Raw genomic sequence first — 18,016 nt, forward strand, 5'->3', positions numbered from 1 at the left:
AGTAACAATTCTGTGTCTGTCCCTGAGTAACAATTCTGTGTCCCTCAGTAACAATTCTGTGTCCCTCAGTAACAATTCTGTGTCCCTCAGTAACAATTCTGTGTCTGTCCCTGAGTAACAATTCTGTGTCCCTAAGTAACGTTTCTGTGGCCCTAAGTAACGGTTCTGTAGCCCTCAGTAACAAATCTGTGTCCCTCAGTAACAATTCTGTGTCTGTCCCTAAGTAACAATTCTGTGGCACTAAGTAACGTTTCTGTGGCCCTAAGTAACGTTTCTGTGGCCCTAAGTAACGATTCTGTGGCCCTAAGTAACGTTTCTGTAGCCCTAAGTAACGTTTCTGTAGCCCTAAGTAACGTTTCTGTGGCCCTAAGTAACGTTTCTGTGGCCCTAAGTAACGGTTCTGTGTCCCTCAGTAACAATTCTGTATCCCTCAGTAACAATTCTGTGTCTGTCCCTGAGTAACAATTCTGGGTCCCTAAGTAACAATTCTGTGTCTGTCCCTGAGTAACAATTCTGTGTCCCTAAGTAACGTTTCTGTGGCCCTAAGTAACGGTTCTGTGGCCCTCAGTAACAAATCTGTGTCCCTCAGTAACAATTCTGTGTCTGTCCCTAAGTAACAATTCTGTGGCACTAAGTAACGTTTCTGTGGCCCTAAGTAACGTTTCTGTGGCCCTAAGTAACGATTCTGTGGCCCTAAGTAACGTTTCTGTAGCCCTAAGTAACGTTTCTGTGGCCCTAAGTAACGTTTCTGTGGCCCTAAGTAACGGTTCTGTGTCCCTCAGTAACAATTCTGTATCCCTCAGTAACAATTCTGTGTCTGTCCCTGAGTAACAATTCTGTGTCCCTAAGTAACGTTTCTGTGGCCCTAAGTAACGGTTCTGTGGCCCTCAGTAACAAATCTGTGTCCCTCAGTAACAATTCTGTGTCTGTCCCTAAGTAACAATTCTGTGGCCCTAAGTAACGATTCTGTGGCCCTAAGTAACGATTCTGTGGCCCTAAGTAACGTTTCTGTAGCCCTAAGTAACGTTTCTGTGGCCCTAAGTAATGTTTCTGTGGCCCTTAGTAACGTTTCTGTGGCCCTAAGTAACAGTTCTGTGGCCCTCAGTAACAATTCTGTGTCCCTCAGTAACAATTCTGTGTCTGTCCCTGAGTAACAATTCTGTGTCCCTAAGTAACGTTTCTGTGGCCCTGAGTAACGGTTCTGTGGCCCTCCGTAACAAATCTGTGTCCCTCAGTAACAATTCTGTGTCTGTCCCTAAGTAACAATTCTGTGGCCCTAAGTAACGTTTCTGTGGCCCTAAGTAACGTTTCTGTGGCCCTAAGTAACGATTCTGTGGCCCTAAGTAACGTTTCTGTGGCCCTAAGTAACGTTTCTGTGGCCCTAAGTAACAGTTCTGTGGCCCTCAGTAACAATTCTGTGTCCCTCAGTAACAATTCTGTGTCTGTCCCTGAGTAACAATTCTGTGTCCCTAAGTATCGTTTCTGTGGCCCTAAGTAACGGTTCTGTGGCCCTCAGTAACAAATCTGTGTCCCTCAGTAACAATTCTGTGTCTGTCCCTAAGTAACAATTCTGTGGCCCTAAGTAACGTTTCTGTGGCCCTAAGTAACGTTTCTGTGGCCCTAAGTAACTATTCTGTGTCCCTCAGTAACAATTCTGTGTCTGTCCCTAAGTAACAATTCTGTGTCTGTCCCTGAGTAACAATTCTGTGTCCCTAAGTAACGTTTCTGTGGCCCTAAGTAACAGTTCTGTGGCCCTCAGTAACAATTCTGTGTCCCTCAGTAACAATTCTGTGTCTGTCCCTAAGTAACAATTCTGTGGCCCTAAGTAACGTTTCTGTGGCCCTAAGTAACGTTTCTGTGGCCCTAAGTAACGTTTTTGTGGCCCTAAGTAACGTTTCTGTGGCCCTAAGTAACGATTCTGTGGCCCTAAGTAACGTTTCTGTGTCCCTAAGTAACCAGGTTACAGAGGTCTGCCTCTGTTGAATGACTGGAGGCAAATGGAGAATTCTAAAATGGCCGCCATTTATAGCTCGACCATTACACAGTGCTGGCTGGCTGGCTGCTGATTGGCTAATGCGATCACATGTCATGAATGAATGCATTATGGGTCAGCGCGCCTTGTCTGCGCGCCTTCCCAGACATCCCCGCTCCGTCGCCGCACATGTCGCCGCCATTTTAGGAAAAATTTTGATTCGCGCATCCGAAGTCTGCTTATTTTCGGATTCGGCGCGAATCGAAATTTTCCTAATATTCGAAACGAATTCCACTTCGCCTAGTTCGATTCGCTCATCTCTACTTACAATGTAGAGAAAATTACATCCTGACAATGACTGACAAAGTCACAACCACTAATGTGAACATTGGCCTTGCATTTCCTTGGATAGTTTGAGTAAGTCAGGTTTGTATGTTGTTGTTTTTAATTTTAGGCACGATTCCAGGTTCTCATCGATGAGACGATTTCTCAATTTACTCTTGATAAGGTTCATGCTTGAAAATGATTGTTCGCATAAATATGTAGACCCGAACAAGGAAAGAACAGCAAACGCTAGCTTTTTTAGTTGATTAAATGAGTCAGGAATACTATTCCAGGTGTTAAAAATCAACATATCTTCCTTCTCCAGGTCTTTCAAAGCAGACCACTTGTTCTGTGAACTAAGTTCACATTTGTTTTTCTCCAATCTTTCTAAATCAGTACAAAGACGTTCAAATTTTCGAGCTCCACAGTTCTTTGTTTTTTAAATCCAGCAATTGCATTTCAAAGTTGCCAATGTCGATATTAAAGGGAGAAAAATTTAATTCCGTTACAGTGGCATCCAGAGGTTTTTTAACAAAGGCCAACGTTGCTTTGCTGTTTCTGAATTCCTGAAACCTCTTGAGAAAAGCTTCCCTCATATTTAAAAGTGCTGTTTTAAAATAGGTAATGTCAATATCAGAATTATTTTCTTGGCGATGTTTCAACAGGCTTGGAAAGTGAATCAAAGTTTCTCTGTCAAAATCTTGAGCAAAAACAGATAATTTGTTTTCAAACGAAATAACTTCTTCTAACATCGAAAAAATTGTGTTTCCTTTCCCCTGTAGTTTATGATTAAGCTGATTTAGATAGGAAGTAACATCCACCATGAAATACAGTTTTTGGGTCCACTGATCGTTTGTTAATTCTGGATAGTGAACACCCTTCTCGAGGAAAAATGCTTTGATTTCTGATAATAAGGAAGCAAAACGTTTCAAAACGTTTCCTCTTGATAACCAACGTACCTTGTTATGCAGCAGAAGATCTGCGTACTCGCTCTCAATTTCAAGTAAAAATTCTTTAAATTGGCGATGATGAAGAGCTTTAGCTACAATGGAGTTGATCATCTTAGTCACCAATTCCATAACTTTGCACATTTCTTCTGGAAATGTCTGCGCACAAAGTGCTTCTTGATGTATGATGCAATGGTATGTAAGTATCTCGTGACTAATTTTTTCTTTCATAATAGCAACAAATCCATTTCTTACGCCGGTCATACTTTTTGCCCCGTCTGTTGCAATTGAGACGATTTTATCAAGTGGAATATGATATTTTTCAATGCAACCAATTACAGCATTTGCTATATCCTCTCCACGTGTTTGACCTTTCAGTGGCAATAATCCTAAAAGTTCTTCTTTAGGACCTGTAGCTGACATAAATCTTACAAAAAGTGAAACTTGAGCTGTATCATTTAAGTCACAAGACTCGTCAACTGCTATTGATAAAGCTGAAACCACTTTAAGATCATCAACTTGTTGGTTGGTTATATTGGAAGACATTTTGGCTGTTCTATCCTTCACTGTTTTAGCAGACAATGGCAACTCTTTAATTTTTTTTAGAATTTCTTCTTTGTTCTTAAAATCCCTGAATAACTCTTCTGATGCACTTATAAAACAACGTTTTATGTATTCGCCATCTGTATATGGTTTGCCTCTCTTAGCAATCTCTTGACTAACCGCAAAACTTGCAAAATTAACATAGTTGGAAGACTGCACCCACTGATTAAACGCAGAACTTGATTTTTCTTAACTCTTCAGAAGTTCCTCAACTGCTTTCTTCCTTGCATCACCAACAGGATATTTATTACTAAAGGACAAGTGTTTTGTTGTAAAGTGTCTCTCCAAATTAGATTTTTTGTTATGTGCCAATTTTTCTTTACAAATAAGACAGGTCGGAAAGCCATTTACGTTCTGAAACGCGAAAGTCTCGGTCCATTCCACTTTAAATTCACGGTTTTCGTCTTCCGTTTTTCGTTGTTTTTTCTTTGTAGCCATGTCAAACAGGGCACCTATAAAAATGTTTCATTTTAAAATAAAGCCACCAACACCAAACCGGCATCCTTAATCACATAAAAGAAGTAATATTGGATGACACACTGTTATTTATCTGTGGATGGCGCACTGTTATTTATCTGTGGATGATGCACTGTTATGGGGGATCTGTGGATGATGCACTGTTATTTATCTGTGGATGATGCACTGTTATGGGGGATCTGTGGATGACGCACTGGTATTTATCTGTAGATGACGCATATATGGCATCTTATGTGTGTGTAAATAGTATTATAAAATTAGTGGGGCTCATCATGGATATTTTAAGCAGGGTTCTCCACCTTGATGGATACACCCAAACAGTAGGCAAGAAGTAAAAGTAATAAAACAGGCATGCACACATTGCACTGGCTCTGAATAAAGTTGAATAAAAGAAAAAAATGACAACATAAAATGAAATAAAAACCAAGATACAACTAAAAAAGTACATATAAAAGTATGTGAAAACACACTCAAATAGTCCTCACTGGTACTGTTATATATTGACCTCAGAACCTGGCCACTAACTTATTTTGTTGGCTCCTAGATTACAATATTCCGCAATTTTATGTCCACACCCCCCTTTTCACATCAACCCTTTTTATGTCAATCCCACAATGTCACATTTCTCCCCTCATGTCACATTTCTGCCCCTCCATGTCACACTTCTCCCCTCATGTCACATTTCACCCCCTCGTGTCACATTTCTCCCCCCTCATCCCCCATTCATCCCCCATAGTAATTCATCCCCCATATTAATTCATCCCCCATATAGTAATTCATCCCCCATATAGTAATTCATCCCCCATAGCAATTCATCCCCCATATAGTAATTCATCCCCCATATAGTAATTCATCCCCCATATTAATTCATCCCCCATATAGTAATTCATCCCCCACATAGTAATTCATCCCCCATAGTAATTCATCCCCCATATAGTAATTCATCCCCCATAGTAATTCATCCCCCATATAGTAATTCATCCCCCATAGTAATTCATCCCCCATATAGTAATTCATCCCCCATATAGTAATTCATCCCCCATAGTAATTCATCCCCCATATAGTAATTCATCCCCCATAGTAATTCATCCCCCATATAGTAATTCATCCCCCATATAGTAATTCATCCCCCATAGTAATTCATCCCCCATATAGTATTTCATCCCCCATATAGTAATTCATCCCCCATAGTAATTCATCCCCCCCATATAGTAATTCATCCCCCATAGTAATTCATCCCCCATATAGTATTTCATCCCCCATATAGTAATTCATCCCCCATATAGTATTTCATCCCCCATATAGTAATTCATCCCCCATATAGTAATTCATCCCCCATATAGTATTTCATCCCTCATATAGTAATTCATCCCCCATATAGTAATTCATCCCCCATATAGTATTTCATCCCCCATATAGTATTTCATCCCCCATATAGTATTTCATCCCTCATATAGTATTTCATCCCCCACAGTACTATTCCCCCCCCCTTCTAGTAAGCCAAGTCCCCCGTGTCAATTCACTTACCTTTGCTCCGCGCGTTCCTCTCGCTGTGTTCCCGCGCCGTTCGGGTCTTCAGGGCGGACTGTGAGAGGAGCCTAGCTCCCCTCCCCTCACGTTCTTCACGCTGCCCCGCCTACACACATCCTGACAGCCACATCCGCGGGCCGGATTAAAAGGTCTGCGCGGACTTTTGGGGCAGGGGAGCGGCCGACCGAGAGGAGGGAGGGGAGCGGGCGCCCGGCACACAGAAGAGCCGCATTAGAGTGTGTAAAGAGCCGTGGCAGAAGCAATTTTACCAACTTAATTCTCCACATTCCCAGCAAACGGCTATGCTCTGGCAGTGGACTGTCCCTCTGTGTTCTCACATCCAGTTCAAAGCTATGGTCTCTGCATTGGTCTTCAGGATATCAGGGGTATCCAACGGATGGAGTGCAAGGAAGATAAGGCTACAGGGACCGGTCTAGAAGTGCGGACAAGCCTGCAAGGGTGAAGAATTAGGTTAGTAAAACTGCTTTACCCAGTCTTCTAGACATAAATGAACCATTAACCCTTGCAGTGTGCAGCCCCACTACAAGGGAGGACTTTTACTGGATTTCAGCTTTAAAGTGATTCTAAAGGCTATTTTAAAAAAATAACAACCGTGTCTATACTTACCTTGCACAGAGCATCCCGGATCATCCACTTATTGGGTCCCCCTGCCGGCACTCCTGGCCCCTTTCTCCTGTTGGGTGCCCCCACAGCAAGCAGCTTGCTATGAGGGCACCTGCTGCTCCATGTGTCCATTCACACAAGGAGCCGTGGCTCGGACCCGCCCCATCTCTCTTCTCATTGGTTCACTGGCTGTGATTGACTCCAGTGCACATCGCTGGACTGAGAGGGGGCTTAGGTGAGTATTATGGGGGGCTGGGGAGGATGCTGCACAGAGAAGGTTTTTTACCTTCATGCATAGAATGCACGAATGTGAAAAAAAACGAGCCTTTAGAACCACTTTAATTACTTTTATTAAAGGAAATTAAAAATAAGAAGGAACAAAAACCTCAACGTTGCTATTAGCAACAAATCAACACAGTACATACTTTTCCAGTTCATCACAGATTTATGTTTCCTCATTTGTGAGTATAGAATGTTTTGTGTATATAATACTGGTATGCTGGTAAAACGTCAATGGCAATCTCAAATGCTCAGACGGACTTCCCTGATCTGGCATGCCAAAAATGTGGAAAATATTAACAAACTGAGCCACACCTGAAGGTCACACGTCATCATCGGAAGCCTCGCCACATTTACTATGACACAGCCAATGATGTGTACTTAATATTAGTATAAACAGTTTAAGTTGCTTATACTTCAGCTGCATGAACAAATCCATGGCAGACCTCCATACACAAATGACTATGGAATGCAAATCAATGTACATTGACATTAACATTCACAGTAACCTGTAGGTGGGTGCAGTTAATAATTCCTCACAAGTTTTTAACCAACATCAAATTTTCAAGACAGGTCCGATCATGATTATTAACTGTGGAAAAGTATTTCTAGATCTTAGCAGCAAAACCTTGATACCAAAGATCCTTAGTTGCTTCTTCTGTAAAAAAAAAAAAAAAAGAGAGAACTTTAATTTCTAAATTATATCTAAAGCCATTTTTTCGTTTTGGATAGAGTACACGATAGATAAACCCCGTGCCAGTTTTTTAAAATTTGTCGTCTGTATCTTACTGGGTAAATTTTCCTTTGCACCCTGCACCATTGGTTTTGAAGTAGAAATATTTTCAAAGTGAGAGAAATACTTTCTTAGGAAATTGTTATTAAAACTATTAAACTCATTGGGAGATTTTCCCTCTATTCCTGTTCTAGTGCCAACTTAAAATTTTGGATTTTCTCTCATTCTCAGTTGTAGCGACAAATCCCCAAGATGAATAAGGAGAGAGAATCTCCCAAAAGGGGAGACAGAAAGCAGTACAAAACTGGCAGAAGTTCCATACTCCCAATCACCCCACTATTTAAAGGATAAGTTCACCTTTGGTAACATGTTATTATTATTATACAGGATTTATATAGCGCCAACAGTTTGCTCAGTGCTTTACAATATAATGGGAGACAATACAGCAACAATACAGTTCAATACAAGAGGGTTAGGAGTGCCCTGCTCCTTGGAGCTTATAATCTATGTTACACCCGTATTTAGGGTGTAGCATGTTACCAAAGAGCACCAACCTGCACATCCCCCCTTCTGATCCCTCACTGTGACAGGGGGCAGGGGAATTTCTTTCCACAACCTGCTGTCACAACTTAAAAAGAGAGCGGCCGTTCAGTGATTGCCCACATAGCCATATTATTCAGGCCTCATTCACACCATATGTGCAGAAAAACTGATGTATAAAATGAACAGATCAATAAAAAAAGACCTCAGCGCCCAGGACCTCCTTCCCCACACACTTATCCACGTGAGATGCTGCTGTGCATAGGTATAAAACCAAAAAAAATTTTTTTTCCCAACTAAAAACAGCGCAAAACACACCAAAAAGCAATCTGTGAAATACCCAACCTATAAGTAATATTAATGCAAAATATTACAATTTATATATAAGTGTCAAAAAAAATAATTTGTGGCACAGGGCGTTCTCAGGGCGGTATCACGCTATTTGGTTTTTCTTCTTCCTGAATTTTGGTGGAGTCAGTGAGGGGAGTAATCGGAGGAGGTTTCTATGTTCTAGAGGAGGCAATATTTGGAGGTTAAAAAGGGGGTCCAGGAGCCCTTAATAATACTGAAAGGCGTTATACTCACCAAACATCTGGTGAGTGCGGTTCATGTTGGTTTTGCACTGGTGGATGGTGGAAGGACTATTATTGGCACTGAAGAAATTTATGAAAATATAAGTTTGTTGTTTTTTTATCACGGGACGTTTTTTTGGACATGTCACTGGACTTTTTTTGTTTTTTGTATGTGCCACAAATTATTTCACAGATTGCTTTTTGGTGTGTTTTGCGCTGTTTTTAGTTGGGAAAAAAAAAAAATAAAATGAACAGAGTTCACTTGCAGAGACACAAGTTTACATCAATTTTCACTTCAGTGAATTTTATACATGCTGCAGATTCCTGCACAGAAAAAATCCACATGTGATTCTAGTGTTGTAGTGTGAACAGGGCAAATAGAGAACAATTGTTTTTTGTGTGCTCTTGCAGAATGCATGCAGAAAAACTCACACCTCGGCACATGGTGTGACTGAAGCCTCATTCACACAGTTCTGTGAATAAATGAACTGCAACTACCATCTGCCATTGTGGCAGACGGCTTGTAGTTCTCCAAGAGCACTCTCGTAGTTCATTGACCTTTCTGCTCTCCAGTAACTTTCTGCCCATACGGGAAGTACAGACAGCTATACTTTGATTCTGCAGGAGCCTGGCATTGCGCCTGTGATCTGTTGATGGTGGGTGCAATGCTCTGCAAACTCCATAAAAAATAAACAAATAAATGCACTTTTTTTTTTTACCTGTAAAAATATAATATTTTTATTTTATTTAAACAGTGAAATTAGCCTTTAAAATTAAAGAAAAAATGGCTTTGGGTGTAATCCATTTTTGTCAGTCCACCTTGTCGTACCCAATCTGCAGAGATTTAGACATTTTCTGCACAGACTGCAAAGAAGCAAAATAAAAGGGGGGGGGGGCAGAAGATACAATTGAGCCCTCCACCATCCCATATAGTGGCTTTTTAGGCATTCCAACTTGGGACATCCTAAGTTGGTACTAATAAAACATATTATTCAATTTACAGAAGAAAAATGTTCCATCACTACCTTAGTCAAAGTGTATTTGTTTAAATCCTCTTATATGGTATTCATAAAACAGAAGTTGTTCATGAACCTTCCTGGAACTTTTACACGACTAAACAGTTGACTAAGCCTGCAAAAACATTGCTCTTTCAGAAGATTGACTACTGTACTACTGCACTTTAATAGTATGTTATGGTAGACATTGTTTAGGGCATTACAGGTTCACTTTGAACTCTACAAAAAATTACACTATTTGTGTTAAAAACAGAGGCTTTAGTTGCACATTTGCAAATATATGTGGAAGCCACACTGCCTCATCAAGACCATCTGTATAGTACAGTCCTAATTCGAGTCTATGAGAGTTTCCATATTGGAGCATATATAGCAATAGAAAAAAGAAGGGTAGGTATGCCTGGAGGCAGCCCATTGATCCTTAACCACTTGCCCTCCGCCCTATGGCAGAAGCACTGCTACAGGGCAGCAAGGCTGTGCAAAGTCACGTACATATACGCGATTTTCATATCCAGGTAGGGAGCGTGCATGCGCCGCCCTACCCATGCCGCTATTGGATGTTAGACATGTCAATCACCGGGTCCCGACCTGCAATTCTTGGCCGGGACTTGGTAAGAGCTGACAGGGGAGAGACCTGTGTGTAAAAAACAACACAGGTCTCTCTCCTGTCAGCAAGGACATGCTGTTTTGTATTTCTCTGTACAGCAACTACTGCCTGTTGAAGAAAAGGTTGTAGGTTCAGATTCCGGTCCTGACAAGAAGTAACTGAGTGTTTCTCAGACTCCTTCCTGACACTGATCATGTGTGAGGACCTTGATGGCTAACTGAGAAGATTGCAGGACAGCATAGTACTGCAGTGATAGTGCATGATGCTTTGTAGTGCAAATTATATAAAATATTTTTATGTCTGCTGGACTCATTAACATTGCATTTTCTGCCTGCAAGAAAAACTACAAACTTGAGTTTGTAGAAACCTTATGTCAGAGTGTCCTTATTTTTGTGCTGCACATTCTTCCTGTTTCTTTCCACATCGTTCCTTTATGCAGTGGTGTATTTAGGTTTTGTCCTGACCTAGGCAACACAAAAATCGGACACCCCCCCCCTCCCAGGGGGAGAGAGCCTGAAACTGACCAACACCAAACCCCACCCATGGAGAGAGCCTGACAGTGACCAACAACACCTCTGCCCCATCCCCACCCAAGAAAGCCTTCCACTAACACCCCCCCCCTCCCGGCTTCAGAGAGAAAAACACTCATCTTCACAGCTCTGGACATCCCCGGGAACAACAGTCGGGGTCTGCATACACCATCAAGTAGCCCGCAGCCTCTCTCGGATCCCACCTGGTCCCCATTATTATTATTATTACACAGTATTTATATAGCGCCAACAGTTTACTCAGTGCTTTACAATATAAAGGGAGACAATACAATAACAATACCGTTCAAGACAAGAGGGTTAGGAGGGCCCTGCTCCTTGGAGCTTACAATCTAAGATGCTGTACATGTCCCTTCTTGCGGGGGGGCCTTGCCTTAGGCAAATGCCTTGTTTGCCTTGTAGTAAATATGTCTCTTTCTTCCTTTATGTGTGTTATGTTTCAGAGCAGAGATACTAGGGATAGTTTCCTTTGACAACGACCTAAAGATAATGCATGACCAAGAATGGAAGCAATAGGATACGGTTCTCCTTCAGGCTACATGTGCAGTTTAGACAAAACCAAAAATTGAACAGATGTACACAGTGCACTTATTGAATTCTTTATTAAAGTACACGTAACCTAATCACCAAAATCTCATGTAAGCTTTATATGTTAATGACATTTCAAAACCAATCTTCAATATTCTTAAATCTGCAGCTTTAATTGAAATATTACCTGGCTATCCTGGTATGAAGCTCTTTGTTCAGGTATACCAAATCTATCCACAGACAACTGGAGTTAAAGAAGACCTGGTTGGGTGACATTACTAGCACTTTAAACAAATCAATACAGATTAAATTTGTACACCAATAATTGTCTGTTAAAAATGGGCCTACTCTATGTTACAAAATGCCCATGATGCACAAGAGAAAATGTTGATTTGTTTCAGATCTCTTGGGTTTGCCCCAAAATACAAAGCTACTGAATGGAATTATATACTGTACCTCATACCTCCCAACAGTCCCAGATTTGGTTGGGTGGGACTTTAACCTTTGTCTCGCGGTCCCAATGTATAGAGGCTTTGTCCCGCATTACTCTATCTATTCTTTATATGCTAACTTCCAGCCCAGCAGGACCTGCAGCAGTGTGAACAGTGTGAATATCTAGCACAGCCAGGGATCAGCAGGCAAGCCAGCTGGGCTTGCAGCCGCAATGGGAGAGAGCGCGCAGCTGTCAACTTCAACTTGTAATGTCGGGGCTGATAAACTTTTCAGGGGTTCCACCCTCCTTGTCAAGCAAGCGCTGCATAGACAAACAGCCGGCATTTATATATTACTGGCCAGGGAAGACAGTGACAAGGAGCAAGAATGTGTACCCGCAGCGGTGTATAATAAAACTGAATTATACACCACTGCAAGTGCACATGCAGTAGTTCCAATTGGTCCTGCCCCTTGCCACCTTTTTCCCGGTTGGCCTTGCATAAATGCCAGCTGTTTCCCTATGAACGAGTTGTTTTTAAAATGGTGCCGAGCCCCTGAAACGCATAGCGGCCCCACCAGTCCCCGACATCACTGGTTGGACTTGACAGATGCACTCTCTCTCATTGCAGCTGTACCCCCACTGGCTTGTTCACCAATCCCTGGCTGTGCTAGATGTTCACACTGCTGTAGGTCCTGCTTGGCTGCACTCATTTGTTATCCATCTGATGCCTGCACTCTTGTCTCAGCTCCTGTATGCTGTTAATTAAGATTTTAATGCAGAAATGTATCTTTAATTGGTGTCTTTGCAGTTTAACTAAATTCTGGACCTTGCCCTCTGTACGTAACGTATCCCTGAACCTTGCACTCTGTATGAAACGCACACCTGAACCTTTCACTCTGTACGTAATGCATCCCTGAACCTTGCACTCTGTACATAACGCATTCTTGAATCCTGCACTCTGTATGAAATGCACACCTGAACCTTTCATTCTGTACGTAACGCATCCCTGAACCTTGCACTCTATACGTAACGCATTCTTGAATCCTACACTTTGTATGTAACGCATTCCTGAATTCTGCACTCTGTACGTAACACATTCCTGAATCCTGCACTCTGTACGTAACACATTCCTGAATCCTGCACTCTGTATGAAACGCACACCTGAACCTTGCACTCTGTACGTAACGCATTCTTGAATCCTGCACTCTGTATGAAACGCACACCTGAACCTTACAATCTGTACGTAACGCATTCTTGAATCCTGCACTCTGTACGTAACGCATTCCTGAATTCTGCACTCTGTACGTAACACATTCCTGAATCCTGCACTCTGTATGAAACGCACACCTGAACCTTGCACTCTGTACGTAACGCATTCTTGAATCCTGCACTCTGTACGTAACACATTCCTGAATTCTGCACTCTGTACGTAACACATTCCTGAATCCTGCACTCTGTATGAAACGCACACCTGAACCTTACACTCTGTACGTAACGCATTCTTGAATCCTGCACTCTGTATGAAACACACTCCTGAACCCTGGACTCTGTACGTAATGCATTTCTGAATCCTGCATTCTGTATGAAACCCACACCTGAATCCTGCACTCTGTACGTAACGCACTCCTGAATCCTTCCACATTTTGTGTAATGCACTCTTCCACAGTTTGTTCAGAACCATTTGTAATGGAAGTATTTTATTTATTTATTTTTAAATGATTGTGCTGGGGTTTGTGTCCATGAGACTCTTCTTTGTAGCACAGCAGTCAAAGCATATTTTATAGGTACAAGGAAGCCTGGGTTTTGTTTAACCAGGCCCCTTAGGCCCCTCCCACTGGTAAGCATTTGGCCGCTCTGCATGCCACAAATCACTTTCTCCCTCAAGTGTCCCTCATTCTGAAGTTCAAAGGTTGAGAGGTATGGTACCTCATTAACCCCAAATCTTTGGATTCATTGTTCCAATAGTAAACAGGGGAGATGAAAATATTCTCTAAAAACATTCCAGAATTTTGTTTCACCTTATATGTTTCTACACGAGGTAAGCAATTCTGTTACAGTGGAAAAAACCTGACGAACCAACCCTTTCAATGGTTGTCAAATGAGTGAATGATATCCTACCAAAGTATAAACTTATCTAGACTGCATGTCATTGCCTGGATACATTTATGAAAATGGTTAGAACATGGTTAGAACACGTACCTAATGCTAATTAAAGACAAATGGAAAGCTGAAAATACCACGTAGTTGTTGGGTGAGATGTAGAAAGTAAAATAATGTAAAAAGGATGTAACAGCAAATCTTATATTGTGCAGTTTAAAATAAAAGACCGCTCAGTCAGCAAAACTGAACCTTGAAGACAAAAAGATTTTTGAGTAGAGAAATTGGGTTACCAATTTTTATCTTTTTAATACCCACTATAAAGAAGATAGCAAATTAAATACATAGTAATATAATACATGCTAAAGCAAAAAAAGGTGCATTTTAATGTATTTTAGGTTTCAGTGCACAAACCGAACAATTTGTAATAGTTCACTACAGCAATGAAATGTTTTATGGAGTGCTTCTAATGACCATACAAACATCAATAAAGAACTCATCCAGAAAAATAATCAAACAATGCTTCATGACAAAGTTGTTGTGCGTCATTACGCACCAGTGGTCACATGTGCACATCACACCAGGAAATGTGTGGAAATTTCTCAGTTAAAGGGAGTCTGTCCTGATACTCATGTTAATGCATGGCTATGTAAGTACATCATTGTATGATGCTTAAACTGTTTTTAATAAAAGGTGTTACACATTGATCCCTTGTATGCTCACTTTTTTCATGATGACTGAGATGAAGATACATTTTAAGTCTGTAGCGTCCATAAGTTTCATATGGGGAGAGGCGTAGAAGATTTAATTATGCTGTGTCTGACTTCCCTACTCAGATAAGAGGTTTGTGCTAGAAAGTGAGCAGATCACCTAAAGGGGAGATAATTACTATTGGAAGATGATCCTTTCATCTCCTTTCTGGAATTGTTTGAGTGAGTTGGAACACTGATTGGATCACGTTCATATGGGCACTATAAATGTTGTTTCATACTTCCACTGAAGCACTTTCAACGATTTGTTTTGATGTTTTTATTTATAATCACGTGGATATTTTCTGACATAATCACTGTAAGCCATTTTTGATAATTTTTCTGGATGAGTTTTTGTGATTAGTCGCGCTGTAAATGACATCTAGTTTTAAACAGTGCTCTTAGGGGATTGGAAGGGATGAATTGGTGTTATATTTTTTTTTTATTTGTTAGGGTTAGTGCAGGTTTTGAAGTGAAGTGCCTAATCTTTTGCTGTTTTAACATTAATAGACAACGTTGGGAATTAAAAAAAACAAACATGCATACTCACCTAGATGGATGCAGCATCCATCCAATAGTGCATCTATCCCCCACCGCCTCTAAGACTGAGAACTGAGTGATAAAAGACCTCTGATCACTTAGTTCTCAGTCTTCAGTGACCAGAGAGCCAGTGACTGTCAGTCACCACTCTCTGCTCTGCCCCTCCAGCAACCAACTGGAGCTCCGGGCTGTGGAGGGATGGTAGTGGCTGGCTTAAGTTTTCAGTAGCTTGCTGAAAGGCTGAGCCAGGTGCTGGTCCAGGCATCTGGGTGGATCCCGAAATTTAAAGTCAGGATCTCTCCAGAGCCTGGACCGGCTCAGTGGTGTCAGCCAACAGCGGACTTTAGCCCACTGTCCGCGGAAAATGGGTCACAGGAGTGCAGAACAAAGTGTACTCCTGTGATCCACAGGAGAAGTAGGGCCGAAAAAGCTTTGTTCACTCAATCTCCTGCACTAAAATGTGGTGCTAGGGGTCTAACAGGTGCTCCACTCTTCAAGTTTATGGTTACAGTGCTCACAAGCCTTGAAGTCCTCTTGGGATTATGAGTACAACAAAAAGAGGGCACACCATCCTAGCACATTACCATAATACACCATTTATGGATGAATAAGGAAAAAATGCTATACTCACAAACAAAGCATATCCAAGAAGATCAACAGCGCATTTTCAATACACAAGAAGGATAGTTCTTTGATATGCTTGTTCACATTGTGAGTATAACATTTGTTTTTACTCATCAATAAATGATATATTAGGCCAGGTTTGGGACCCCGTTTTCTTCTTTGTATGTTTTTGTATTGTACAGCAAAGAAAACAATAAACAGTATTTTCCATGAATAAATACATAAATAATTGTTATATTATGGTAATGAGCTAAGCTGGTGTGCCATCCTTTTGTTTTTTGCTTTTTTGTTTTTTTCTTCCAAAAGAGCTTTGGCCCTACTTCTCCTTTAAGGCAGGGGAATCAAACTAATTAGCTCCTAGTTTAGCATATTGTGCTCAATTTTTATTTCAGGAAATATGTAGCAGATAACTAAATGGAAAGAAAGAAACTAGTTTTTATGGTGCCAGTAAAACATTTCACCACCCATACTGTACTTTTCTCAACTATATTTTTCTATTTATCAGCTTGCTTTTATAATGACCTCATTGATTATTTGAGATTACAGAAAACAGGCTTTTCTATTGTTGTCTACTTAAGCCAGCCAGCAGCACAACCCTTTGCAGGACAGATCTGCTTATGTTTCACATTACAAGTGTAAACTTTGGAATCTCTGCTTTACTCAGTAAAACACACATAAACTGCAGTATATATTGTATATAGTTGGTGATTTAAAGTGTAACTCCACTATTGCTGAGGAAAAAACAATCCCCTCTAGGCGATCAATGTACATTGCCAGGCTTTTAACAAACTTTGTTGTGAAATCCTACCTGTTTCTGCTCTGAAGAAAAAGCTGTTTGGGTGAATCTGGATGGGAGGGACTGTATTATTATTGTACCCAAATTAAATTGATAGAATTTTTTTTAAAAGAAATAGAGCTTTCTTTTGGTGTTATTTGATCAACACTTGTTTTTTTCATTGTTATAATATATACACAAAAATGACTGAAATTTTTGAAAAAAATATTTTCCACTTTCTGTTCTAAAACAGATCCAATACAAAAATAAAAATATAAAATTTCCTCATAAATTTAGGCCAAAAATGTATTCTGCTACATGTCTTTGGCGAAAAAATCCCAATAAGCGTGTATTAATTGGTTTGTGTGTAAGTTAAAGCATCTACAAATAATTGCATGTATACTGGAATTTACGCAGCTTTAGACTCTATACTTGTAATGGCAGTGATCAGCGACTCATAGTGTGACTGTGATGGTATGGCCTGCAATCTGACGCTAACCGATACTGACTGGGAGGAACACTAACATACTGTACATATGAAATGTGTGTAGGATGTGCTGCTTTTACATACAGATCTGGATGCTTTTTCTCCCTGCTTTCCATGGAGATCAAACAGCTAGATTGCTGTTTCTGTTTGTAAACACAAAACTCTGTGCTGTGATTGGGCACAGCTGGTTTCAGCCCAGGGGTGGACTGACAACTCAATAGGGGATCATGGGGCCCCTGTGTCCTTGCCCAAACTCAAAAAAGCCTATGAAAAAGATACCAGGGGCATCTCATGGGGCCCCCTACTGACCCCAAGCCCTCGGGCAGTGCCCGAGTTTCCAAATGGTCAGTTCGCCTCTGTTTCAGCCAAAATCATTGGCTGAGAGCTGCTGACAAACTGTGATTGGACACAGCACGGGTCAGCACCCGAAAACCCGGAAGCAGGCAGAGACATACATGCTGCCTTCTGCCCGCAGTAAATGTGCTGTGATCACGCGGCAAGTAGTTAATCAGCTGCTGCACTTGCACTGTTCTAATGAGGAAAATGCATGGTCTACATCCTTTTAGAAGGGATTAACCCAGTAAAAAATATCTCACCAAAAATAACATTTTTTTTGCAATGGATGCCTAAAATCTGATTTTATTTCTTTGTTCAGACATCTGGGAAAATCAATGAGCCAGTCACACAAGCAGGATATGGTATTTCTAGGGGTGTTCCAATGGTAAAAGGAACTCTTCGAGGTTGCCATATTGAATGCTACAGAAAATTATAGTGCTGCAGATAGAAAAGGAAAGGTCATTATTCAACCTTCAATTACAATATGGTTTGTGTAGCAAATGTATATGCTATGGTTTTTTTTTCTTTTGCTTTTTTTGTCATGAAAGTGGAGTTAAGTGTGGTTTCCAATAGAGTGTACACTTCATGCCAAGTTCTGGGCTTCAGAGAGTTCAGGTTGCAGCAATATCTTGGTGGTCCCCAGGACAAAAAGTGAAAGGATGACAAGGACAACAATAA

At 40.9% G+C, this 18,016-nt stretch overlaps 1 protein-coding gene across 1 annotated transcript; it reads right to left on the minus strand.

Annotated features, from left to right (window-relative positions):
• Nucleotides 1-2,703: 2,703 nt before the first annotated feature.
• LOC149460094 (general transcription factor II-I repeat domain-containing protein 2A-like) lies at nt 2,704-3,789 on the minus strand. The gene has a single exon (XM_089680166.1). It carries the CDS (start codon nt 3,787-3,789, stop codon nt 2,704-2,706), a length of 1,086 nt encoding a protein of 361 aa, XP_089536292.1.
• Nucleotides 3,790-18,016: the final 14,227 nt, after the last annotated feature.

The sequence above is a fragment of the Staurois parvus genome, unplaced genomic scaffold (genome assembly GCF_062004578.1).
Source record: "Staurois parvus isolate SC_StPar_1 unplaced genomic scaffold, SC_StPar_1.0 ptg000235l, whole genome shotgun sequence".
NCBI lineage: Eukaryota > Metazoa > Chordata > Amphibia > Anura > Ranidae > Staurois > Staurois parvus.

What these genes read in the sequence shown, in the direction of transcription:
- LOC149460094 (XM_089680166.1), bottom strand. Translation starts at nt 3,789, where the DNA reads ATGTCTTCCAATATAACCAACCAACAAGTTGATGATCTTAAAGTGGTT.